The sequence below is a fragment of the Myotis brandtii genome, unplaced genomic scaffold (assembly GCF_000412655.1).
Source record: "Myotis brandtii unplaced genomic scaffold, ASM41265v1 scaffold125, whole genome shotgun sequence".
NCBI classification, from domain to species: Eukaryota; Metazoa; Chordata; class Mammalia; order Chiroptera; family Vespertilionidae; genus Myotis; species Myotis brandtii.
The window spans coordinates 14,101,813-14,129,069 of NW_005354385.1; the positions used below are offsets into that span (position 1 = coordinate 14,101,813).

Here is a 27,257-nt window from a genome sequence, read left to right on the forward strand (position 1 = left end):
TTGTGATTCAAGTGTCTTGTCTTTTTCCCCCTTAGTGTTAATCAGTAAATCAATGTTTGATCAGAATATTTAAATTTAGAAACATTCATGTAAAGAAAACTTGGTGAAGTAGACATTTCAAGAGTATTAATACAATTTGAACTTTATGAACAGAATATTTTGAGAGGTATATTAGAATGTATGTCTTCATTTTTCCAGAGAGCAGGAACGTGGGTACATAACATTGCTCATACCCAAAATGTTTCAAGGTCATTAGCAGGATTTCTTATTATTGGAACACCTTAGACTTCTGTTTTCACTCTCAGTGGCAAAAGGATTTCCTCCCTGTTTGTTACAATAGGTCAGGTGGGACCTTATTCATTTGTAGCCATAATTGCATTCAGAATTCTAATGTATGGATTAATACTTTTCTCATGACCCTTGAGTTTACTTTGTAATTGCTACCATTTAACAGCTTTTGATATTGGGAAGTTTTGTTTCCTAAATATAATCTAAATAAATCCTTAATGTAGTTTAAATCCTTAGACTGATATAAACTTTCCACTGACAAGCCAGAGCAACCTGTATTTCAACATGATCTCTAAGATCTTATAGAATTTTTCTTGGCTCTTAAAAGAGTACCGCTTATTTTTTTTTTCTTACCTGCATTGACCTGTTTCTTTAGACATATAGCTATAACATAATGTGATGTACAATAAGTTGGTAGTATGATTTAAAGCAGTGAATAATTCAAGGGTGGAACTACTTGGAGTAGGGCAGAGTTTAAAGAAAATGTTAGATAAGAGGTAGCATATGAATTAGGATGGATATGGGAAAGGAAACCTACTCGAAGAACTGCAAAGATTCTCAAATACATGTCCATATTGAAATAAAAAAATAATTAAAGTATGTGTGCTAACTAGCCAACAAGCAGCCCGATATGGTGGAGTGTTAGGAGGGAAGTGGAGACCGTGAGAAAAGGTAGAAACACAAGTTGAAAACATTTATAAGTGGTGTTAACTTCTGTATTAGAATATTTGAGTTTTGAGTAATGGAGATACATGAATTTTTGGAAGATTTGTTTGGCCACAGAGTAGAGAGCATTGTGGGAGAAAAGTGGAATCACTTCCTTAGGGATGCTGCTCCCAAGATGGTTCTCCAAGGCTCAAACCACTCTGTGAGTGGTCTATAAACTTCTATTAAGACTGCATCCAAATAGACTGAAGTGTACTCCCTGGGTACTTAGTAAGTCACTCCAGATATAATAGCTATATTATAAATCCTTTTATGTAGAGCATTCCTTTAGATAATGTGTTTGAGTTCTACTTGGAAATAAATGTTTTGAAAAGCATGATATCGCCCTGGCTGGTTTGTCTCAGTGGATAGCGCGTTGGCCTACGGACTGAAGAGTCCTGGGTTCGATTCTAGTCAAGGGCACATGCCCAGGTTGTGGGCTTGATCCCCAGTGTGTGGTGGGTGTGCAGGAGGCAGCCAATCAGTGATTCTCTCTCTCATCATTGATACTTCTCTCTCTCTCTCTCTCTCTCTCTCTCTCTGAAATCAATAAAAATATATTTTTAAAAAAGAAAAGAAAAGCATGATATCACAGTAATCCTGAGACTGTTGAAGAAATCTCAGTGTAGTACAAAATTCAGTCAGTGTCTGGTTCATCTGGGCCTAGAGGCCACCTGCTCCCACCCATCCTTTAATTCTCTTCATTACATCCATTTTTACCATGGATTCAGCTTTGTATCTACATAGTCTTGTCATCAGATGTGGGTGTAGTCATAGATGTCTGCCATGCAACTTACTTCTGCCATTTGTTTATAAGCTCCCTGAAGGCAGGAATAGTGTTTATCTCTCCTTTGTAACGCTCCAGAGCAGGCGTCCTCAAACTACGGCCCGCGGGTCACATGCGGCCCGCCAAAAACATTTATCCGGCCCGCCGGGTGTTTTTGCCCCCCGCTGCCTGTCCTGCTTAGCAGCTGACTCGTCCCGGGCCCGCAGTACGCATGTGTGGAATGTCTGAGGGACAGTGAACTGGCCCCCTGTTTAAAAAGTTTGAGGACCTCTGCTCCAGAGCCTAGTTCTGTGTTCTGCTCTTTATCCATCCAGCAAAGGCCGTGGACAGAATTATAAGTAAAATGTATCAGAAGATGCTATTGCTCAATTTACTAAGAATGATTAAAGATCCAAAAAAGATTCTCACTCACATATTAATTTTGGAACAAAAAGAAATGCTTATTTTTAAAAAATATTTTTATTGAGTTTATTTATTTCAGTCAGGAAGGGAGAGGGAGAGAGAGATAGAAACATCAGTGATGAGAGAGAATCATTGATAGGCTGCCTCCTGCACGCCCCACACTGGGAATTGAGCCCGCAACCCGGGCATATGCCCTGACTGGGAATTGAACCCGTGACCTCCAGGTTCATAGGTCGACACTCAACCACTGAGCCACGCTTGTTGGGCAAGAAATGCTTATTTTGAAGTGTATCTAGCACCTGTGGACGCACAAGGCTCAAGTGAAAATCTGAACAATCTATGGTGTCATCAAACTAGAAGAAGCTAAATAGTTGTGACTAGGAGGTAGAAAAAAGGGAAAGCAAGGTGCCAGGCATAGATATAATGCCAGATATATAAGTAATCAGCAGGTATTTTTGCACTTCTTTCATATTCAGAAACTGAGGTTCAAAGAGGCTAAGCAATGGTCTTTAAAATGTGTTTCTCACTGTGGGAGGTGGTTCTGAGATTCTAACCCATGTCTATGTAACCTCAGCTGCAGTACCCTGAATCCCCAGCAGAAGGTGAGCTTTGGGTGCCTTCCTCATTTAATAGGGCACTCACTCAACCTCATGCAACCAGACTCAGGTTAAGATGTGTAATGTTCCTTCTCAGTTATATTATATTTTCTTTGTCACTCATATTTCTGTGATTAACATTGGGAACCAAACCTACTCAGTGAACTACTTTTTTTTTCATGCTCACGAGTCACAAATATCATGACTTTGGACAGGAAAAACTTAATGGAATAGTTTGGGTTTTTGCAGTTTGATGGGTCACACTTAACTCTATACCAGCCGTGGGCAAACTACGGCCCACGGGCCGGATCCGGCCCGTTTGAAATGAATAAAACTAAAAAAAAAAAGACCGTACCTTCTTATGTAATGATGTTTACTTTGAATTTACATTAGTTCACACAAACACTCCATCCATGCTTTTGTTCCGGCCCTCTGGTCCAGTTTAAGAACCCATTGTGGCCCTCGAGTCAAAAAGTTTGCCCACCCCTGCATACAGTACATGCATTTTATTTTATTTTTTATTTATTTTTTTATTTTTATTTTTTTAAATATTTTATTGATTTTTCACAGTCCTACTGGGGATGTGCTCGCAACCCAGGTACATGCCCTTGACCGGAATCGAACCCGGGACCCTTCAGTCCGCAGGCCGACGCTCTATCCACTGAGCCAAACCAGTTTCGGCAGTACATGCATTTTAAATATCAGCCAAATTTGTGGTGACTTTTCAGTTGAAAGATTAAAGATTATGTAGATTAAGACCTTTGAGTTTGTTTAAAGTTTGTAATACCAGAAAAGATACCATTCACAATTTAACTGTAAGAAAATTATCTTTCTTTTTATTAAATTTAAATATCAATATTATCACAGAAAGATGACATGCAGAAAGATGATAAATTTCTACTGAGCATGACATTGGTCTTACTAATGCCATGCTCTGAGCTCTTCTTATTGGTAGTAACCTTATGCTTTATTACCATGTTCATCTCTCATTCTCAACCTTTTGTATCTGTCAGAAATCCTGAATAGCCACTCCAGGTCATTCAGGATATATGTAAGAAGGTTCTCAGACACTGCTAAAAGAACTGTCACAAAGTTCTCAGAACAAACTCCTCTTACTTTAAACTCTGAAAAGAGACATTCTTGTGTTCTGCTATGTTTTTCATTTAGACTAGAGGCCCGGTGCATGAATTCGTGCACGGGTGGGGTCCAGCCGGCCCACCCCAATTGGGACAATTGGTCTGGGCCAGCTGGCCCAACAGCCCGGGGCCCACCCCCTGGTCGAACTCCCAGTCGAACTCCGGGTTGAGGGGACAATTTGCATATTAGCCTTCTATTTATTAAATCTTAAATATTGTACAAACTTGGTAGTTTTAAAATTGAAATTCTCAAATCAAGTTATAGCAAAAGCAACAAGGCCAAGTGGTGGAACTGGCAGCCTCAGTGACTACCTCTGAATAAGAAAGGAGACACCTAGAATGACATACAGCCTGATATGTGAATTGATCTTTATGGTGGTGACCTTGAGTATTGAGGAGACTATGAATTATATTTTATGCCTGCTGTTTTATAAAGCATGGAGGTATGTAATCATTTTTAGGAAGGTTTCCAACAAAAAAAAATGTTCAAAAGTTATTTTTAAAGTGACTTTCTAAAAATCTTGGTCAAAAGTTAAAAAACAAACTCTGTATCAAATGGAAGAGATATGAAGATTTCTCCCTTTCTTTTGTGTACGTGCTCCTGGGTGCTGCTGACTCTAACACAGTGATGGTGAACCTATGACACGCATGTCAGGGGTGACACACGAACTCATTTTTTTGGTTGATTTTTCTCTGTTAAATGGCATTTAAATATACAAAATAAATATCAAAAATATAAGTCTTTGTTTTACTATGGTTGCAAATAGCAAAAAATTTCTATATGTGACACGGCACCAGAGTGAAGTTAGGGTTTTTCAAAATGCTGACACACCAAGCTCAAAAGGTTCACCATCACTGCTCTAACAGGTTGTTTGTGAGAGGCATCTCAGCATCCACGTCCCTGCTGAGGCTGCGGCTGACAATGGCAGGTGAGTCTGAATCTCTTAAGGTTTCATTAGTTCCTGGGTGTTTCAGACTTTCCCTCAGACTAAGTTTATCTCTAACTTATTTGTCAATGTCTTTAACTTCCTTTTCCAAAATTCTAAAACTCTTGAGAGTAAAACTTCTTTTGGGGGGTGGGGGGACGTCAAATGAAATCTGACTTTAACTTCAGTCACATTATTGCCATTTGCAACTTTAATTATGCAAAAAAATATGCTGAAATTGTTTATTACCTCTGGGTTCCAGAAGAAACAGTTTTGATATTGTACAACACTTGTACAATAATATCAAGTCAGTCATTGTACAATAGCTGATATTACACAATGGTCTTACTATCTATTATTTATCTGATATTGTACAACATCTGCTATTGTACAATGGTCTTATTAATATCTGATATTGTGCCATGTATGGTTTCAATTAAGATAAAAGGAGGATTTCCATTTCATTTGCTTTTATGACTATTAATTCAGTCCAGGATGTGAACATATGCTCTATGACTACTGTTCTGGATATAGAGCTCTGCAAAGATCAGTCCAGCTACTCACTATGATTAACTCTATCAAGAAATAAAATTATAACAAGAACCCTACAGGCTTGGATGTCAGTTTATAATTCCAATGGATGAGTGAGATTTGAGACTTAAAGTGAAGCTACTCAATGGCATGCTCTGAAAATACAGTTAAAGCTGAATTTCACAATCCTCTGTCCATTCCCATGCATGACTCACCAGTTTAATATTAACAGATTTTTTCCATTTCTTCCATTTTAAGATATTTATGCTATAGCTCACTGTCTGAAATAACTTTTTCCAACAAATGGTCTGAAGCTAAGTTTAAGTTTCTAAAATCAAATTTTAAAAAAATGAGGCCATTTTGCAAATAACTGAGCAAAAAGTCATGTTTCCTTAGTTATCTAGTCATTACTTTGCTAGGCTAAAGTCAGCATCTGAAATCTATGCTTTCATTAATATACTGGTAGTTATATGATCCAAAAACAGTCAAAACCTTAAGTGATTAACTTGGCTCTTTTTTATGCTACTGAGCCATCAGAGCTACCAAGATGATATTGTTAATATTACTTGTTCTTATAATATGAGCCTCATCATAGTTACCTGGGATTAAATTATAAATTACGTAAGTAACCAAAATTTTCCAGTTGATGTTTTCAAAAGTTATATATATCTATATCTATATATATCTCTATATATATAAAGTTATATATATATGTGTATATATATCAGTTGTTTATATATATAAACTGATATATGTATTTCATGAAAATCTTATAAACTGCCTAACATTTCTATGTATCAATTTTTTAAAAATATTTTTTTATTGATTTCAGAGAGGGAGAGAGCTAGAAATATCAATGATGAGAGAGAATCATTGATTGGCTACTTCCTGCATGATTCCTACTGGGAATTAAACCATGACCTCCTGGTTCATAGGTCGATGCTCAACCACTGAGCCACGCAGGCCAGGCAAATGTATCTATTTTTTAACAAGAACTGAACTCCGCATGTTTACAAGGCTGTCTGGGATAAGAAGCAAAATAAACAAGAGGCTTTCTGGATAAATGTGTCCATATGCCAAAGTGATTTATGTCTGATTCAAGACACAAAACTCATTACCTCTAAAAAAAAAAAATGAAGACGCATTTATTAAATGACCAGGAGAAATTCTACAGTATGTAGAACAGGAATAATAATACATAATTTTATAGTTTATTTTTAAAAAACAAATCCAAGGAAGTAAAAATATTCTTTTAATTAAATGCTCAAAGAAATAAGAAAAATTGGTGCAAGGACTCCTTCAAGTTAGGATTTATGATACAAATATTTTCATCTTTTAATAGGGCAAGCTGGTGTGCACATCTCAGTTCCAAGCTGCCTCTTTCAGGAGGAAATATCAATATTTTTTTAAAGCGCATTTACAATGCTTTGCCATCACCCCTGCTGTGTTTTTGTAGCACCTATAGCCATAACTGGCACCTGGGGGCCTCGCATTGTTGGCAGTTTCCCTCTCATTTCTTTGGAGTCTGTTCACCTGCTGTGGTTTTACTTAGAAGTCAGTGCTTTGCATAGATGATTTCCTGAGGCAGTTTAAACAGTCTTTCTCAGAAAACTGTGCCCTTCTGCCTGCAACAGCTCTTCTCTGAGAGGCACTGACAGTAGCCTGGTCGGGTCAGCGTGCTTGGACTTGGGTTCCCAGCTATGCCGGGCTAGCTTCTCTCCCTGTCCTCTCTTCCCCCTTTTTCTGTGACATCACTGCCCACATCTTGCCTTCCCTTTAAAGAAGAGAACAAGATTTGGACTAGTCCAGTTAGAAAAAAATAAAATGCTTCCCAGGAAACCTATGCAAAGCTCCCATAAAAAGCAATTCATAGTTGTTTCAGCAACTGATGTGAAAATGATTTTAAATAGTAAACAAAACCAGACTGAATATTTCAAATTTCTGTAAGGCAATAATCTGTTGCAAGGACATAAGTCTCCACTGAGGGTTCTATCTATGAAACTTGGGAACAAAGTTAACCTTAAATTTTCTTGATTTGAGAATCTTTTTTAAAGATCATCTTGACAGTGCAGTTTTAAGAAAATAAAAACAAAATGGCTTTAATAAGCTTTAAATGGCATGCTGTTTTGAGGTGCTAAGGTAAAGAGAAGCATTGCTTTATGAAGTGGGTCATGTGGGTATATATATGTTGGTGTGCTGTGCTGGTAGCGATTCCATGGTCTTCGTCAGTATACCACTAGAGAGAGAAAGAAAAAGGTCAGAATTAGAAAGTCAGTTGTCTTTTCTCCCGCAATCAATTCAAATGAGCTGTCATGAGCATACACAGAATAAAACAGGATGTTTTAATTCCCAAATCGGTGTGTGAACTGAAACGTCATCACGAGGGTGCCTAATTCACTTCCCCCTTCCCCAAGCTTTCCCAGGGCAAATTGTTCTGTCCCACAGAAGGTGCGGAAAGAACTCACTGTGAATTGGGCTTTAAGGATGTGTATATTCTAATAAAAATACCAGAATCCATTTCTAATTTGAGTCAAAGGACACTTAGAACCATATCAAGCACAGGATGGAATGTTTATCCCATTATGCTCACTAGTTTTAATTAAGTGTTAGCAAGTGTCAAATTTCTCCTACACTGCAGTAAGATAAACTGTATTAAAAATAAATGAGTTTTTTTTAAAGGTAATTTTCCCTAATATATGTCAGGAAGAAACTAGAAAAATCTACTTTGGTATTCCATAAGTGAAGTCAAAAGTCAAATGTGTTATTTGGAAACACTTCAATTTTGCACTAGAGATTTTATCTATATGTCTGACATTTATGTAGAATGAGTTGACCTGAAGCAAAAACTTATCAACTCATGCTGCATTAAGCAACTGAGACATCATTGCCAGGCAAACATATATTATGGAGACATAAATTAACTTTTAAAAATTGCTTAATTAAAGTATGTCTTTTCTTTGAATATGAAAAAATAAACCCCAACCTCTTATAAGAATCTGACCCAAAAGATATTTACCACATGTTTTGAGTATAAATGACTATCTCACTCCTATACAATGGGCACCATTTGAACTGAGCATACAGCAAAGAGTGTGTGTTACAAGAAAGTGAGGAAAAGCAGGCTTTTCCAGCTAATACAGACAACACACATATGAATGTGTATTTCCATAGATACTAGAGGCCCGATGCATGAAATTCGTGCAAGGGGCTCAGCCCTCACAGCCACGACTTTGTCCGGAAGTTCGTCTGGAAGGTCATTTGGCTGTCTGGTCTAATTAGCATATTATGCTTTTATTATTATAGATTTTTTTCTTAATCAGAAAAGGTCAGGTACAGAAAATGAATTTCACTTAATACCTAGAAACCTCCTACTATATAGGCAACAACTGCTCTAGCCATTTCTGACTTTATAAAACAATCCTAATTGTTTATTGCCTGTGGTTGTTCAACAAAAGACAACATGCCAATTGCAAAACCTGAAGTGTGTGGATTACTAATATTCCACTGTTAGAGAAGCTAGTAATACACAAGGCAGAGATGGAGTTTCCTATTTGAATTGAGCTATTATCATGCTGGTTTCACTTCAGAATTACTCTGCCACACATTTCCTGAGTAAGTGATTATTTCTGAATCAAAATAGGGAGAGACTGAACAATCACACCAATAGGAGAGCAGTGTCTGACAAGCACAAGGAATGTTGTGCTTCTCAACTCCCAACTCCCTATTATCATTGAACATTACTCTGTCTGCGGTTCAAGGATATCACTTCTCCCACTTCTCATTGGAACCACAACCCTTCTAATTCCGTTCCTGTCTCCTGAGACCTCTGTGAGGCGCAGAATCCCAAAGTGGAGAAACCAGACCCCATCAGCAAGCTCCCTCCCCTTGCACAAAGTTTTGCTATACCATCGCCTGGAAGTCCACACCAGCATCCACCAAGGCTCTGGTGATCTGAGCTGACTGCTGAAAATGAACATTATCTGCGGGCAGAGAAAGGAAACAGAGTCACTCACAGCAGCTCCAGTTTTCTGATCTGGGAGGGTGGGAAAGGCATAAGAAGAAAGGGACTGTTTGAAGTTCCAGGACTCAGCATCCCATTTAGCCCAAGACAAGTGAGTTGTGGAAAGCAACACTGTTTTATTGAAGTAGATGTAACAGTCTTGCCCCTCATGCTTTTGTTTTGTCAGTAGTGAAATTGCAAACCTGTCTGTGATACTAAAAAGTCTAATTAACTGAAACTCACCATCTGCTGTTCCATGAATAAGGAGGTACTCGACGAGTTTAAAATTTTCAGCTCTGCTCATGACTGTTGAATTCTGGAATTGGGGGAAAAAAGAATGTCATTATTCAAAAAAAGATCTGCCATAAACTGATTTTTCAGTTCAGTTTACAAAATAAAATGTTTTCAGCTGGGGCCCCCTTTGATACAAAATATAGCAAACCGATATTCAAGCAAATGCTGTCTCCATGCGTGGCAGAATGCATAGCATGCCCTGAGCCTGGGAGACAGGACTGGAGAGGGAGATGCCACATCTTCCTTGCCCGTGTAAGGAAGAGGGTACCTGCCACTCAGGCTGCATGCAAAACCCCTTGAGCTCCAGACCCCATATTGGCTGTGTCCTATGCATTAGCACAGGGCAGAGTCTCATATTAGCAATGTATGTTCCATGGGCTTATGCTGTAGTTCAGCCAAAAAGTGTATTGCTATGGCAACCGTGTGTCACATGGTGCCATACATGCTACGTTTCAAAGAGCCTGTACATAGCATTTGCAACTAAACATACTCTGCAATATGTCACATGAACTTTGGTCCACATTGCTAGGCTCTGAATGAGAAGCAAGTATACCTCTTTTGGAGCAGATGTTTAAAACCTAGGCAAATGTAACATATGGGAGGGAAAACGGGTGAAAAAGATCAAGAACGGCCTTAGGGAATCAGTAGGTTGTTGTCTGGTTCATTCTGTATTGGGGAAAACACCGCTATTGAATCAAGTTGTTCCAAAATCAGCCGGGGAAGTAGGACCCAAAATTGGGAGGTCAGTTTTTTGAAGACTGGTTTATGGCCTCAAGTAGGACTTTCAGAATGAGGGTGGAGTCTTGGATGAAAAAGCCTTTGAAAGCACGGGACTGGTTGTTCTGATCTTAATTCCTGGATGTTTACAAAGTTGGGAGGAAGGTAAAAATGGCACATAGACATTTTAGTGCTTTTGGGAGGGGATGAGCTGGAGGCGTCTGCTTCTGTTGTCTTGTTATGGGTTGGGAGGGTTTAAACCAGCCAGCTAGTCCTCAGCATCCTGGTGAACCAAACTCAACTTTGTAAGGGCCAAGGTTTGTATTTTACAGATATCTTTGTAGCTAACACCAGCAGCAGCCTAACATTTTTTTTATGGGAACCCTGATTGTCTGGCTGGAAGCTGGATGGGGCTAAGGTCAGAGCGCTTGTGTCTAGTCCGGGTTCAATGTCAGTGAGCTGTGCACTGGAGACAGGCTGGGCTCTGAGCCTGGTTTTCCATAAAATGGGAATGAGAACAACTCCTCTTCCTCTCTTACAGAAATAGGGACCTAGAGACGTGGCTTTCTCCACCCCGCACCCCTTTTTTAGGTTAAATTGCTGATGCTGATGTGAGAGTGCTGTAACACAGGGAAGACATTCTGTCCACAACTTTCAGGACAGAGTTAACCAACATGTTTCAGTGGACTGAGGCTCCCAAAGGCATGTTGCCCAAAAAGGCTGAGAGCAGATGCCCGCCCACTCCGGTGCAGGCTGGTTCCCACTTGTCCTGACCGTAGTACATTTCGGACCCATGTTGAGAGGTTTCCCGTGAGCTTTAGAAATAAACACCTAGGACTCACTAAAGATCACACTTTCATGTTACTTCATTTTTAAAGAAGTGTTTTATCTGGTGAGATGTCCCAGATAAATTTATCCATGTATATGAATCCATCGATCCCAACATTACCCCATTTATTCTTCCATCTGTTCATTCATTTTTTTTTCATCCAATCAATCAATACTTATTTGTGATATATCCCACTAAACAATAAGATCCATAAGAAAAAGGATCTGTCTATATTGTTCATCACCATATTCTTAACTTCTAGTACAGTGCTAAGTAGTAATCAAATGAATAGCTGAGGGACATTTAAGCACCTATATTGTATTATTCCCTATAAGTGATCCTACTTTTGCAAAAGCAAGTGGGAGTCGCTGGGGTAGGTGGAATCCTGAGATATGTTTTGCCGACTTTTAACCCGTACCCCGTGCCAGTAGTAATAGTAGCTAACATTTATTGAGTGTTCACTCTGTCAGTCGCTGTGCTAAGCACCATGACAGATTTATAAAAGCACTGCTCTCATTCCCGTGAGATCCTGCTTCCCACGTGGAGACAGCGAGATCCAGAAGTGAGTAATTTCCACCTGGTTCCATCTGTGGGAAGCGACAGGGCTGGACACGAAGTCTGGCGGCAAAACCCTTCCCACCTCCTATGCTCGTGATCTGGTCTGCCAGCAACGGAGCAGCGGGGAATAAGCTGTTAATTAGCCGTCTTGGAGGTTAGCACACAGATACAACGGGACCCTTTGGCTCCTGGGTCCCCAGCTTCCTGAGCCTGAACTAATTGGCAGAGATCTTGGTCTGCACAGCCCTGCGAGATTTGTGAGGCACGTTTTCTGACGGTGGGTGCCCGTGCGGCAGAGGAAAAGGGTCAAATTCAATCTCCCTACAGGACAGTGTAGGAGTCTAAGCTGGAGACAGAGCGGCTGGGGCCTGAACCCTGACAGTGAACATGAATAACCTGAGCCCAGGCCCTTTCGAGTCCTTCTGGGCGATCCTTTCTGCTGGCTCGCTCCTCAGCCTGCGCAGGCTGCACTGCTGTGTCCTCCCCTTGCTCCCGCCACGTTAAATCTAGCTCCCTGCTCACAGAAGACAGTCAACGTTAGCACCTAGATCTGACCCAAATATGCATCTGTGTCAGCTCACCTCACCTCCCAAAGCCTCACAGTGCTTTCCTGCTTGGCAGCGTGAACAGCAAAAGCTGCTCCTACAACCTCCCTGAGCCATACAACTGAGAAATGCCACCGAAACATAGAGTCATGCTTAGGAGACATATAAATACGCAGGACAGTTAGCAAGGAATGTGATAACTACTGGAGTTTGGACCAAAACAGTTTCTGGCTGCCTTTTTTTCTTTCTTTTTTTTTTTTCTTAAATGGAGTGAATACAGGCTGAAAGAAGACAATTTTTATAAACAAGTAAAACCCCGAGCCTAAGATAAATGTTGTGATGTACACACTGTAGCTGTGATGAACTAGACATGGTGAGAAATGCAACATACTGAGAAAAAGACGAAAACTGTGATAAAAGTGTCATGATGCAAATTGTTTTACATTAACAATATTACACTACAAAGAAAGAAAGACAAATACTTTAATGCAGCAAGGGAAAAAAATCAAACAAAAGCTTCCCCTGCAACTGCAAGATAAGAGTGCCGCTGCCAAAGCACGCTTCCCCTGCGCAGGGGCGAAGCCTCCTCTCCCTGCGAGGGAGACAGGCCGCCAGCGGCACACTCCCACTCCAGGCTCTCGGGCTGCTGAGAACATTTTTTTCTCCCCCAAAAACATGCAGCCGTGTCTCCTAGCCTCACTCCCTACCAGACTGCGCACCCTGGTTTCTCCTCAAGAAAGACTCACGATAGAGCCCTTTGACTGTGAACGTCAACACCCAAAGCCAGGGAAAGAAATGCGTTCATTGCAGGTCTGATTAGCAATTAGAAACAACTGCATTGTGCTATTTTAATCCACCCCATTTGGATAATCCCCGTTTGCCTGTTGATGGGAACTGAAATAAAAAAAATTAAAAAAAAGGAAATGGATGACTAAGTTAGAAGCCGAACAGTCTATCACCAACTACTAAAAAGGAAGCTAAGAGTGATAAATGGGCAAGGATGCAATGGTGGTGCAGTTGGCACCCTCCTGAGGCTAGAAACTTCCGGAAAGCCCCGCTGCCAGCGACAGTCTGGCAAAGCAAAGTGGGAAGGATTGGTCCAGTGGCAGTGCCGATTCCACAGCATCTCTGCAAGGAGCTTTTCCTTCAAGCCCCAAGGAGAACCATCTGTAGCTGCTCCTTGGATCATGCTGGTTCCTCAGTTACCTTCCAACAAATAAATCTTTGTATTTTTGAAATAAAAAGGAGAACTGATGAGAGTGGGGAAGTACTGTGAGAAACAGAAGGTCTCACAATTTTTAAGCTACCCCCTGTGCCATCCAGGAGCCATAAGGACGACTGGCTTCCTGAGGACAAAGGTGGCAGCTGCATGTTTACAAAGCTTACTTCCTGGCACAGGCGCAGGGATCTCATGGAATCCCTGCAATAGCCCTGGGGTGGATCTGATTATCCCCATTATCCAGATGAGAAAGCTGAGTTTCAGAGAGCTGACGTAGCCTCCCAAAGCTCATCCTGCTAGTAAGAACTAGATTTTGAGTACAGGGCTAATTCCAAAGCCCATTCCCTTCACATTATAGCCAGACAACTTATTCCCTTTCCAGAACCTTGTAGAAAGAGTAAACAGCCACCGGTCTCATGGACAGCCCAGTACTTCAGTGACACACTAGCTTGGGTGTACTGACTTCTTAATGCATTCTCCCCCTTGAAACAAAGCCTTATAAAATAATATTAAATGGTGCTATTTGGGGAAGCACCATCAATGCCACAGAAAACAGAGGCTACTGAAAATATTTAAGAAAAAAAATCAATTCAACCCACGATATCAGATGTTTTACTTGTTTACATCTCTCACACAACTGTCCCCACGAGATGCCAAGGAAAGAGCTCCCATCAACCCGACAGGGGGCTCTACCTCAGGCCTCAGCAAGCAACACTGGCTCCTTTAAAGATCACACAGCAGTCAACATTTTATCAGCACTCAACAAACAAGTTAAGGTTTGGCTTAAATCTGAAGGTCTCTCTCCCTTTGGCATATTCTGGGATAATAGAACAAATGTCAAATCAGTACAAGATGGCATATTTACAAAATTGCACCCTGTTTTGCATAACCTAACGATGCAGCAGTTCTTAAGGATTGAACATTTCAAATCTGCTAGCAGAAGACTGCCAAATCTATGACTGTTTCACACACTTGCCAAAAGCCTATCAAATTTTGAGCAAAATGCAAAATAAATCTCCTCTACAAGTTAAATCAGTCCCTTCTGTGTGTTCCAGGCTGCCCTCTCTCCTGGCAACCAGTCTCAGGACTTGGGTCTCATTTCCCTTGCCCTTGATCTTATACTCTTCTCTTATGTAGTCATAAATCCATTCCCTCCCCAGTCTTCTGTCCTGCCTGACTGGTCCCCATTTGACCTGCTCTTCCCGCAGTCCTTCCTTGGTGTTATTCCTCGGTTCATGGGACCTGCTTCCCACCCCCCGAGAACACCAGCTCTGTCCGCTATTCCTGTGTCTACTGTGCCTCACTGCCTCGTCCCTGTGTGCGGCCCGGGGAGAACCCCTATGCTCCTCCTCTCCATCTTCCTCAGTCTTCCTAGATTGGCCCCAGATAACTGCCCTCTCCTTGTTCTTCAGTATCTGTATGTTATATAACATTTTGTGCCTCAGTTTCTGTGTCCGTAAAATCGAGATAAATTTAGAGCACTTATCTCAGAGAATTTGAGGGAGAATTGAACCTAACAATTCATGTAAAGAGCTTAGAATAATGTTTGGTCATAAACACAAGCACTTAATAAATGAATAAAAAAAGAAACAGATGAAACTGGATCCTCCTGGTTGAGAAGAGGGGTGGGAAGGTGAAACCCTAACTTCTTGGCCACTTCCCTTCCCCTCCCCACATCCTTGGAAGGTACAGAATTCTTGGGACGCCACAGTCACAGTTTGGGAACCACTAGTCTTTTTCATACCTATGAGGCACTTTGTCTTATTTAAGTTCATGCTTCACTACCTACTCTCTCTTATTTCTCTCCCAAAGTTTTGTGGGCATGTTTTGTTTCACCAAGACACCTGAACAGTTAAAACAGCAGCCACCTTAAATAGGTAAACGAAAGTCTACCACATGTTAGTATTTTTTATGGATTTAACTAAAATACCTATGATTAACCATATAAGAGACCATTCAACAAGGTGAGTCAGGAACCCACTCCTCAAAGTGTGGTCACAGTTGTTCATTGCTTATTATTGCTGTTGGGGGTGAGGGTTCTCTCATTGGCTATCTGGTGCCTGTGCTCAAGTCTGTCTGTGGACTGAAACTCACTGCAGAAAAAAATGTGTACAGGTCAACACTGCCTATTAGCTGTGTGTCACCCTACAGTTTGGCTGCTGACTTAGAGCTTCTGGGACCATCTCATTGGGGTTTTAAGGAGATGAACATTTTCCTTCTTCTTTGAGTCCCTGGTATCCTTTAAAAGTGCTTATGCACCACAAGAGTCTGAGGGGTCCCTGCCTTTGTCGCTGCAATGGGTTCAAGCCTTAGTTCCTGGGTCCCCTCATTTCAACAACAGTTTTGTGAGACGAGGAAAGGATGCTCTCTCAGGATGTGGCCTCAGAGGTCCTCGCCTTAGTGGATGCATTATAGACTAGCTTTCACCAGTGCGCAAGCTAAACAATTGTTCATGGCATCCCTGGCTCTGCCACTGGAATTTGTTCATGGTTCCCCCAAGTCCCTTCCCCAAATGGTAAATAGAACTTTTATTTCACAAATGTGCCTCTCTTGGTGATCTGGGTTTCTCTAAGTGCTTCCAAATATGGGTCATCAATGACCTAATAATGAATCCCATTTGAGTTTTATTAAAATTTGTATTCTCTTCCAAAGGCTCTAGTGCTGGCCACTGCACAGATGATTTATTAGCTGAAAACACGGACGAAGATCAGGGTCTTGCTTTTACAGACACTTTGGGCCCTTCTATCCTAGATGTGCTGAAGGGAGTCATTGGCCAGAGTAAATGGGAATCATTTTCAAAAAGCTGTCCTTCTGACCCAGGAAATGAACAGGGCAGTGAAAGCCTCTAAGAAATTACCTTCTTTGTCTTTTTAAAGAGGGTGGGAGGATAAATGGGGAGAGAGAGAGAGAGAGAGAGAGAGAGAGAGAGAGGAGAGAGAGAATAAATATAAACCACCTGGGAAAGAAAAGTAAAAGAAGATGGGGTCCAGAGGGGCAGCTGGGGCCTTGGAGGAAAATAGAATCTTTGAATATATTCTTGCCAGAGACAAAAGCACAGGCTCATTTAAAAAACAAAGGAGGGCAGCTTTATTCTAAAGCCTGCTGTGCACCAAAAATAGGCACTTTAGATTCAGTTCTCCACATTCAGAGGAAGCAACAAACCAGGGTGGAAAGAATTCTGTGAATACATTCACCTCACTTTCTCCGGCCCACCTTAACGATTGCCGCCCAAATAATTCCTCTGAGTAACACATTGGGAACCTTTAGCTCCCTGGTACTGGCAGTTTTAATGTGTCCATTGCCAGCAGTGAATTCTGTGCCAAGAAAACCCGACTCCTGGCGGTGGAAGGATTAAACAGTCCTCGGGTGCCATCTGTGCAGTGAATCGAAGGAGTGACTCTGTGCACCCAGTGTGCGTGTGTTGCCATTGGCAGTGGGAAGTGACTTCTGTTTACATGACTAGCTCATGCAGCTGAACACCTAAGGGGAGAGATGAAAGCGGCCATGGCAGTGAGGGGTAGGCTGAGACAGAGGGGGACCATTGTGAGAACGAGGAGTCCATGGGAAGGTCTAAAAAAGATGAAATGGCAGATTAATTATCCAATAAGGGGAGGGCTGGTTAGAGGAAACACCCTGTTGGCAGATGTTCATCTGGGGAAGTAGGCTGGGTGCCATGAACTTGCTTAGATTCAGGATTTGGACTTGACTGTGTACTGACTTCTAGGTTCAAAGAGTTTTTTCAATATGTAATTTTGAAAGTGAATGTTTGATTCATCATCCACCAGCTTCTAGAGGCAGGGTTAGGATCCTGGGCAGTACACCTTCAATGTTTCAGGAATTTTTAGTACACTGGGCAATCTGAGAAGGGCCTTGGGCTACTCAGCAAATATGGTGCACTACGGAAGGGGTGGTTTTCAAATGCAAGCATCCTGGTCAGGTCATTGACAAGAAAATTTCAGTTGTAAAATGAGAGAAGTGGTGGAGACAGATTTTTATAACAATGTTTCCCTTCAAAGAGTTTTAAAATTAGGGAAAAGTTTCAAGGCTTATACTTCATACTGGGTAATCCAACAAATACAAGGTTGAGTAAAGCCTTAAATAGCTAAGAATACTGCAGAGGGGAAATGAGAGTACAATCCAACCATGAGTCCAAGACAGTGAAGTGGGGGCTCAACGAGATCTGAGGAAGACGTCATGGCATCCAAAGGGGATGCTGCTCCTATGGGAGAGCAGTCCGAGTCTCCCAGTAGATGGAGATGGAAAGGAAATGACATTCCACACAGAGGGAAAAGAGGACAAAGGCCCCCAAATCCTCAGAGAACAGTGAACAGTCCAGGTAAAATGGGCCATTAAAGTGTTGTGGGTGGGGGTTAATCTCATAGCTTTGTGGGGTATAGGGTAGAAGATACAAAGACAGCTAAGGGGAGATCAATTGGCCTTTTGTTTTACAAGGGAAGATAGTCATGTGATGGCAACGATATGGTTATGAAGAAGGGAATGGGTATCTGAAGCAGCTTACTGGATGTGGAGGAAAAAGAGTGGAAAGAATGGAGTCCAAAGTATCATGTGGGACAGTTAGCCTGATTTGAGCATCTCACTTTATAGGTTGAAACACACACACAAGCGCGCGCGCGCCCACACACACACACACACACACACACACACACACACACCCCCTCCCTGCCTCTCCTCCACCAGCCTTGTTAAATAATGCTGAAAATAAGAGGTAGGACAACACTGTCTATGCTTGTGTTGCAAAACTAGAAATTTTGAGTTTTATTGTGCTTTGATCAAATGGCATTAGAATCCATAGTAAAAACATTTTATTAAAATGTGCAAATAATGCTCAGAGAAATGTATCAATATGAAACCCATATCTTGAGAGTTGTGGCACAAATTGTTCTCTTAAATTATTGTTTTTTTTTCCCTTCTTTCTTTTTAATTAACTGTCCTGGGAAGAGTTTTGAATTTCTCTTGGAGAATGTAAATATCAGATGATTTGCCTTGTCATCTGGAGTTTCAGGGTTTTTGACTAACATGACAGAATCAGGAACATTTTAGATGAGCCACAGTGCTAGAAGGTTCCCCAGTCCTTAGACTAACACTTCCATCTACCTCAGTGTGGCTCTGGCTTTGTGGCAATATCCACACTAGCACATGGGGCTGCCACTATCACCAACAGCCCCATACTTCAAGTGCTGTAGCCCATCAGAAAAGCAACCTGCCCACTGGGTCTCCTGTCAGGCAACAGCCTGTTGGATGCTATTGAGCAATTAGGGTTCAAGGGCTTTTGGGGGTATGGCTCACTGTATTACTCCTCACCTACATTAGTCAAATCTTGTGTGAAAAAAACTACATGCTTAGTTATGAATAAGAAAATTATAGGCTTGTTCATACATCTTAATTATGATAATACCATAAAAAATTTAATATATAGCTAAAGGTTTAGAGTCTTCTGGCTTTAAAAAAATATGCTGAATTTGACATGTTTTCTAAACTGAAATTTTTATAATTAAAGTAATTATCTGGTGTTGCTTTGTATTTCCAAATGAATGCATATTGTGACCTATATAGCATACGATAAAGATTGTAATTATGCAGAATATAGTAGGGGAAGCTACTGGAGTATCTTTAAACCACCTGTGTTATTTCTTTCAACAAGAATTTTGTTGGAAATAAAACTATATATTTTATAAAATAGATACAATTTAACATGTTCTTAAACCACTTCTAAATAGGTTATGAAATGGACCTGGTTCCTCATCTCTTACCTTGTAATGGTCAAGGTTGTCTTCTGGAGTTGGGAGACCCATGTAACGTTCTGTGTACACCGAGTCTATGGTGGAGAAAAGAAAAAAAGTTAATTCATACAACAATAACTTTTCTTCCTTTTATTGGGTTACTTTATGTGCTTTGGTATGTCTTAACTGTGCATAGGTCTGTAGTGTTATCCTCAGAAATATCTCCTCCAGATCATTTTTATTTGGCTTGTTAATTCAGCCAGACACCTGCTCAGACTCCTGCTTTCCACACTCTTGCCTAGCCTATCCTCAATTAGCCCTCATGGTGAGTGCAGAGAGAGATCAAACTAGATGATCAGAAACCCAATCAATAACCCACTTTCAGGAAAAGCAAAGGTGAAGTGCTAAGAGGTCAGGAATCTATACATTAACATCTGATCTTCTCAAATAATCTTAATTAGGAAGTCACTTAATGCCTCAGTTGTCTTGAATGTTTTGGTTCTGACACAGTGTATGCCCTAATTTATAATATGCTATTATTACCTTTTGGAAATCTCTAATAGTGTCCAATTACTGGTTGCTTAGTTAAATCATAATTTTGGCTTGTTGAAATTCACTATAATACAATAATTCAGTTATCATTTATTTGCTGTATAACCCCATATTGGCTCAGCTACTCCATCATAATGCAAGTTAAACATTTGTTTTCTTTCATTTTGTGCAGAGGCCTCAATTTTGATGTAGTGGTTGGGTATTGTGAAACAGATTACATTAATATCTGTCTGCTGAAATGACATAAACTTTTTAACCTACCTATATATGGCAAAAAATGTATGCATTATTGGTTTGGTTATTTTGGGTTATTAAACATATTTTTGCTCTATTAAAAAATTAATCATATATAATAGCTATCATATATGATATGTGTATTATATCTTGCATATATGATTTTTATATCCTATCAGTTATATCATATTATATACATTATATGCATTATTACATATGTATATGTCCTAAAATATCAGTGAGTTATTTCCAATATAACTTTAAAAATCTGAAAGAATTGTTTTGAAAGATGCTCCCTTAAATGACCAGATTATAGAAAATAAAAGTATAAGAATAATACATTGCCATTGTGCTGTATAGGTATGGCTTGAATTTCACTGTAATTGTACAGGTATTTTAATACTGATCTCATTAATTCTTTAAATTAATGTATCACCTAAACCACAAGCTCAAGCAACATTCTTACCCTTTTTGTATGACTGGCATTGTAGATAAAAAAAGACATTGATAATGAGTGTTAATTGCTCCGCATGTCTTCTTTTGACATGCCATTTCTATGGAAGTCTTAAATATTTTCCTCCAAACATGGTAAGAGTAATATTTTGTCATTTTGGTTACAATGAATACAGACTATATGTATTTTTACATGCCCAGAGGACAATAAAATAGAAAATATAATATTTTAGAGGATACTTTATGAGATCTTCATAAAATACTCATATCCTTTTAAAAATATTTAAATATGAATAGCATAGTAATTTGATAGGGGAAAAATGTCCTTTTAGGGCAAAATAAATTTTTTCTCAAACAGCCACAGACTTCAATTCTTCTTGTCCTAGAACATAATAACCCTTTCTTATCAAGCTTGCAAGTGTAAGATGTGACATTTTAAAAATAAAATTTAAAAAATGCATAATGCACCCTGGCTGATGTTGCTCAGTGATTAGAGCATGTGCTCCCGTGCACTGAAGGGTCATGGGTTCCATTCCAAGTCAAGGGCAATGCCTGGGTTTAATCCCTGCCCCCCCCCCCCCCGGGGGAGAGGGTAGGGGGAGGTACATGCGGAAGGCAACCAATTGATGTATCTCTCTCACATCAATGTCTCTCTCTTTCCCTCTCTTCCACTGTCTCTAAAAATCAATGGAAAAAATATCCTCCTCAGATGAGGATTAACAACAACAACAAAATGGATAATGCAGTCGTAAACTTTTAGAAATATGCCATGAAATACCATATATGTGTTCCTTTTATCTGATCTGTTATGTAAAATTTTTCAAATTTACATATGTAGAAGAATTTTAGAAAGCTCCTATGTGTTAGGTTGGTCCATCGACATTTATGGAAGATCTCTTCTTATCATGACATATCTCTAAACTCACAAAGTTTGTTTCTATTATTTTATTGACCACCAGAGGTCTCCAAAAACAAGCCATCCAATAGAATAATTATTAATATCAAGCAGAAAAGTGTTATATGGAAACAAATCCATGGTGTGAAGATCAAATCCTAACGATGTTCTCCAATTTTTTTTAAAACAGAAAGATAGCAATATATTTTCTTACATTGGCTTCTCTTGATTTGGAGAGGGTTTAAAAAAGCATTTCCACAAGATCGGTGCCCCCATATGTTAGGACATAAAATATTTAATGAGCATATTCATTATCGATGATTCTATGCTTACACTTCAGAAAGGACTTGAGATGGGGTCAGATGAGACACAGCAAAAAATTCATTTCCTCACTACCTCTGACTCTTCCCTAACTACTGTTGCCCTGCTCACTCCTTCCCCCTTGGGAATTATAGTCTTACATGTGTATGATGCTTGATAGAATAATATTTTCTCGATGATGAAGATTACTTAGAGACAATGGAAAAAACAAACCTCCCAGAAATTCCATTGTCTCTGCTCTTTCCATCCAAAGCCCTACTTATATTTGATCTTTACCAGAAGAGAGACACACGTTTCTTTTATTCTGCTAATATGTGAAGCTCAAACCTCAAGTTAAAATAAAGATAAGGAAGGGTTTATTTATCTGCAGAAATGTAGCATTGGGGATGTCTGGGAATTTGGAAAACAGAATTTGTTTACAAGATTTGTTGGTAAGAGATTTGAGAAACAGAATTTATTGCTAAGTAAATGTGTAGATAACATATATACCATCCAGCCTTTCACGGTAGCAGAATAAGGGAGATTGTTTTATTACAAGTCTCCATAAAGTACGTGTAAGATAAGTCGGTTTATTCACTGTAGAAATACTGAAACCCAAAAAGGAATGGTTTTGTCATTGGAATTTCAAGGTCAACACTCAGTGTCTCTTCGTACTTGATAGCAATTACATACCATAGAACTCCCATGCTGACACCGGCGCCACGGCTATTCCACACTTGAACACACGACTTCCTGCTCCCAGGACCATTGAGGTTACGTACCCTCCATATGACTAAGGAATGGAAACAGTTATTTTTATGGAGGTAAAGGAATTAAGAACATATGGTAAGCGAGCTGCAGTTTCCACATTTCTCACATCTTTATATATTGTGCCTCTTTAGAGATAGAAAGCATGGTAGAGGAGGCTTAAATTGGCCTTAATTGGACAGTATCTAAAGACACATTTTCAGAGCCCTGTCCTTTTCTTAGTAGGTGTGAGGGGGAAAACACTGAAAAGTTGCTGGATAGTACCATTAAAAAAAATTAAAATAAAAACAATAAACACTAAATCTTTACAGACTTTGACTCATGAGAAAAAATCTTCCTCCCTCTCTCATTCCCCTTCTTCTGCCCTCCCTCTCTCCCTCTTTCTTTCCTTCCTCACTTCCCTCCCTCATCATAATAAACAAAGGTGTTTATAAACTTGGCTAGTAGGAACTCATTGCTTAGAGGTCTAAGACATTTTATTCGGACCTTTTAGATTAAAATGATAGATAGGATTTCATCTCCAAATATTTGCATACAAGAGATATATTCTCCTGCCCTGGGTTATATTCACTAAGAAATGTGTATAGAGTTATCAGCCAAACAACTACTCACCCAGCCCCAAATTGCCATTCGTTTGTCGTCCACAAATCCCATTTTTGAAAATTGTCTAAAATACATGGGAGAAGTCCACAAATTAGTATTATATTGTATATAGAAAACTAAGATAAATGCACAATGTGAAACCCTGACATTTGTTCTCTATTTCATTCTATGAGAAACTAAGGTATATTACTGCCAGCAGTCAAACACCTGAGACCAATGTCTATCATTTTTAACTTAAGAGCCAGATGAACAAGGTTCACCTTTGTTGGAGTCCATAAAAATCACGCACGTGTGTGTGTGTGTGTGTGTGTGTGTGTAGGGAGAGTAGGGTATGATTCACAGAAAACAAATCCTGGCAGTTTTTTTCACAGCTTTATATAAAAATTTGCAGCCCAGATGCACTTTTCTTTACATAATTGAATTTAAATCTCTCCAGATGTTTTTCAGTTTGCGAGAGGCTGCCCCTGCTGTGGAGAAATATAGGGGCCTAGAGAACATCTGGGTAGGGCTTAGAAATGTATCTGAGCTCCCTACCTGAGAACTTAAAATCCATTCTCTAAATAAATCCCTTCTAATAATGGGTGTTGATTAGTTAGCTCAGCACTGTTAAATCAGAAAGACTTTTTCCTTGATGAATTAAGAAGTCTTTTTGCCACAAAATAGCGTTCAAGATAGGAACCCAGGTAAAGAAAAAACAAAAATGTTTTATGCTAAAAATACGCATCTTAGAATTATATAAAAAATAATTTACTTTTTAAAAATCTAGCCTTTGGGACACAATTTTGTAGTACTGAGGAGTGTGGGAAACCCTTGCTTTGACCTATATGTGACTTGGAGAATCTGTGTTTTCAATTGATAATGTATGTCTTAGGCTACCCTGAGTAAGCAATATTGCTTAAGCAATACTAATAAAAATCTAATGTAGTTTTCAACTTGTCATCTTCTTCTTCAGTAAACCTTTAAAACGTAGAATGTATATGTAAAAAATGTGCACCAAGTCATGAGTGTAAACGTTGATAAGTCTTTACAAAGTGAGCATATCCTTGAACAAAGATAGAGAGCTTACTATCACCCAGAAGTCTCTGGGTCATTTGGGTTCTATAAAAATTTCACCTAAATTTGTGCCATGGTTTTGACTTTATGGAAATTGGGCTGTGCCTGGCTTCTTCCATTCAACAGTTTGTTTGTGAGATTCATCTATGTCAGTGATTCCCAAAGTGGGTGCTACCGCCCCCCGGTGGGCGCTGCAGCGATTCAGGGGAGCGGTGATGGCCACAGGTGCATTTGGGGGCGATGAGTAACTGCTATTAAAATTTAAAAAAAAATTAATTTCCAGGGGCTGAGTAATATTTTTTCTGGAAAGGGGGGGTAGGCCAAATAAGTTTGGGAACCACTGATCTATGTGGTGGTGTATAGTTCTTTTTAGTTGCTGAAAAAATACTCCATTGTATAAACACACTACATCTCATTATTTTTTAAAACTGCAGTTGTATATTGTGGATATTCAATTCTATAATTTTAGGGCTTGCCTCCGTCAGACTTGAGAAGCCCTGGAAACTATCCCCTTTCTCCCAGGGGACCAATGCAAATACATAAAAACTCATTTAAAAAAGATTACAGCTTCACTCTTGAAAAAAATTGTCCTCTCTCTAATCTAAGCCTCTCCTTTTTTTATTTTAAGGAAATAGTTCATCATTAGTGTTGGTATAAGAGACTCAGAAATACTCAATAAGTTGACATCTCTTCAGTTGTTCCTATTCTTAAAGGAATTTTCCTCCACCCATTTAATCACTCACGATTTTTCTGCATTTCCTGGTTTATGACTTCACAATATTATTTTAAATCACCTACTTATTATGCTTCTGTGGACATTTAAGCACTTTGTTATAGAAAGTCAAAGATTACATTTCCCATTTACCAGTTGAACACAACTGAATATAAGACCTGGATTCCAACCCTGACTGACCTAATTTAGGACCCTCCATTTTATTCACCTGAAACATGTAATACCAACATCCACCTCCCAGGTTTGCTATGCAGCTTCAATGACAATGCACGTGAAACTTTTCCCATGTTGCATGCACATTAAGGAGTAAGCAACATCTCTAATTAAGATCTCTGTTAAGTCAGATCAAGTCTATCTCTACAGTCCCACAACTGGAGAGCACAAGAATGAAATGGGACTCATACTTCACAAAGCCCTTATAATTGTGAATAATGAGTGTTGTGCTCCACACTTTTCCCAAAATTAGATGAGGAGTAATCCTTATCCAGCCGGCTGTAGGAGCCACTCCTAGGACTCCATAGCCTTCACCCTCCTCCAGTTTAAATGAACACGGAACTCCTCTACTTATCCCTGCCTGTATGGATGGTTTGCTTGCTTCACTAGATGTTTACCCAAGTGCACATTTATCCTTTAATTTGTCCATGTGTTTGATGCATTTTGAGTTTCTGTTCTTCAAAGGGGGTAGCACACGTGTCAATTTCCTGTTTTAGAGTCACATACAGACAGGGATTTAGGAAATACCTTTTTTAAACTTTATATAAATCTATAATTGTTATAGGCAGTTAGACAGACATGAGCAGAGCAAGGATGATGGGCAGAAAGCCCTGGATGCCTAGCAAGGGGCAAAACTGGGAAAAGGTTACTTCCCAGGTAACCTTTCCTCCCCTACCATTTCGCTGGTCATGTGGTTTGAACCCCTGATTTTTCATTTCACTAGTCATGGGGTTTAGACCCCCTAACCTTTTCCTCCCTAAAGATAACATCTAAGCCTCAGTTGTATTTCAGTTCCAGGCCCAGAAAAGCAGCAAAATCAGACAAGTGACCCTATGGCTGCTTCAGGACCAGCTACACCTTGGCACCTACCAAGTGGTGGAGACCGTGACCCTGAAAGAACACACCTGGAAAGCTGATGATTATTTTATTGAGCCCTCCCCTGAGACCTCCCCTAAGATTTCCAACTGCAAGAGAGAGAGAAATATGCTCAGGCTGAAGGAACCAGCCCATGTTCTCCCCCAGGGGAGCAGGCCCACACCGTTCCCTCCCCGCTTCTTCCCACTAAGTGACTCCAGGAGACTTGCAACCAGAGGAGCAATGGGCAGTGGCAGCTCTTCCTGGGCTCACCCCCTGAACCTGTCTCCAAGGCCCCCTTTTCTCTGTCTTCTCAGTGAACCAAAGCGGCCCAACCTAGGCTCTCCTGTCACTTCTCCTATGCCCTTCCTTGTTTCACTGTCCTCAGTATATTTTTGCTGAGGCCAATAAATTCTTGCTTGCTTTTTAAAAAAATATATATTTTTATTGATTTTTTACAGAGAGGAAGGGAGAAGGATAGAGAGTCAGAAACATCGATGAGAGAGAAACATCGACCAGCTGCCTCCTGCACATCCCCCACTGGGGATGTGCCCGCAACCAAGGTACATGCCCTTGACCGGAATTGAACCTGGGACCCTTCAGTCCACAGGTCGACGCTCTATCCACTGTGCCAAATTGGTTAGGGAAATTCTTGCTTGCTTTGCTGCACTTTGTCTCTTGATTGAAATCTTTCCTTTAAGAAGACAAGATCCTACATCTTGTTGCCCCATCAGTAACATATTAACACATATTTTTTGTCTAAATATGATTATCTTCACAAAAAATCCACCTCAAGGATGAAAGACTACAAGTTCATGCCAGGACACTTTAAATTCTTTACACTTTAGGGAATTAAAATATAAATTGGATGAGGGAGAATCAGACCTTTGAATTTATCTCCTAGTCACTCACTTGGCTGCTTCAATTTGATCTTCAACTTCAAATGTTCCCAATCTTCTGTTGATTGCATGCATGATCTTATCTCCTTGGTAACCACTTCCTCTGCCATCAAAGCTAGCTACTATAATATTTTCTGTGCTTGCAAGGTAAGTAGCCCAACTGAGTTTGAAGGTGGCATCTGCTTTTTGACTACAGGGGCCTGCATACCTGTGGGGGGGAAAAAAACAAATTTTTAGCCTGTATGGTTTTTCTGAACCGATTGAGGAGTGCTTGCATTTCTATTCCTTGTGGATAAGAAGTGTGCATCTTTCCTGATCATGAGCCGGAAATCGTGCCAGCCACCGAGGTGTTCACAATAGGTCTTCTAATACTTGGCAACATGACTATAATGACTATGTGTTCCCTTCAAAGATGTCCCCATTAA

The 27,257-nt window shown here is 40.0% G+C and overlaps 1 protein-coding gene across 1 annotated transcript in view; it reads right to left on the reverse strand.

Moving 5' to 3' along the window:
* Nucleotides 1-6,499: 6,499 nt before the first annotated feature.
* DPP4 (dipeptidyl-peptidase 4) overlaps nucleotides 6,500-27,257 on the reverse strand; it is a 90,303-nt gene continuing 69,545 nt past the window's right edge. The window contains exons 20-26 of the mRNA XM_005859372.2: nucleotides 26,846-27,040; nucleotides 23,089-23,143; nucleotides 22,402-22,501; nucleotides 19,305-19,369; nucleotides 9,615-9,687; nucleotides 9,278-9,351; nucleotides 6,500-7,607 (exon numbers count right to left, since the gene is read on the reverse strand). Coding sequence (XP_005859434.1) covers nucleotides 7,506-7,607; nucleotides 9,278-9,351; nucleotides 9,615-9,687; nucleotides 19,305-19,369; nucleotides 22,402-22,501; nucleotides 23,089-23,143; nucleotides 26,846-27,040 — 664 coding nt within the window. The 3' untranslated portion in view covers nucleotides 6,500-7,505. The remainder of the gene's footprint in view (nucleotides 7,608-9,277; nucleotides 9,352-9,614; nucleotides 9,688-19,304; nucleotides 19,370-22,401; nucleotides 22,502-23,088; nucleotides 23,144-26,845; nucleotides 27,041-27,257) is intronic.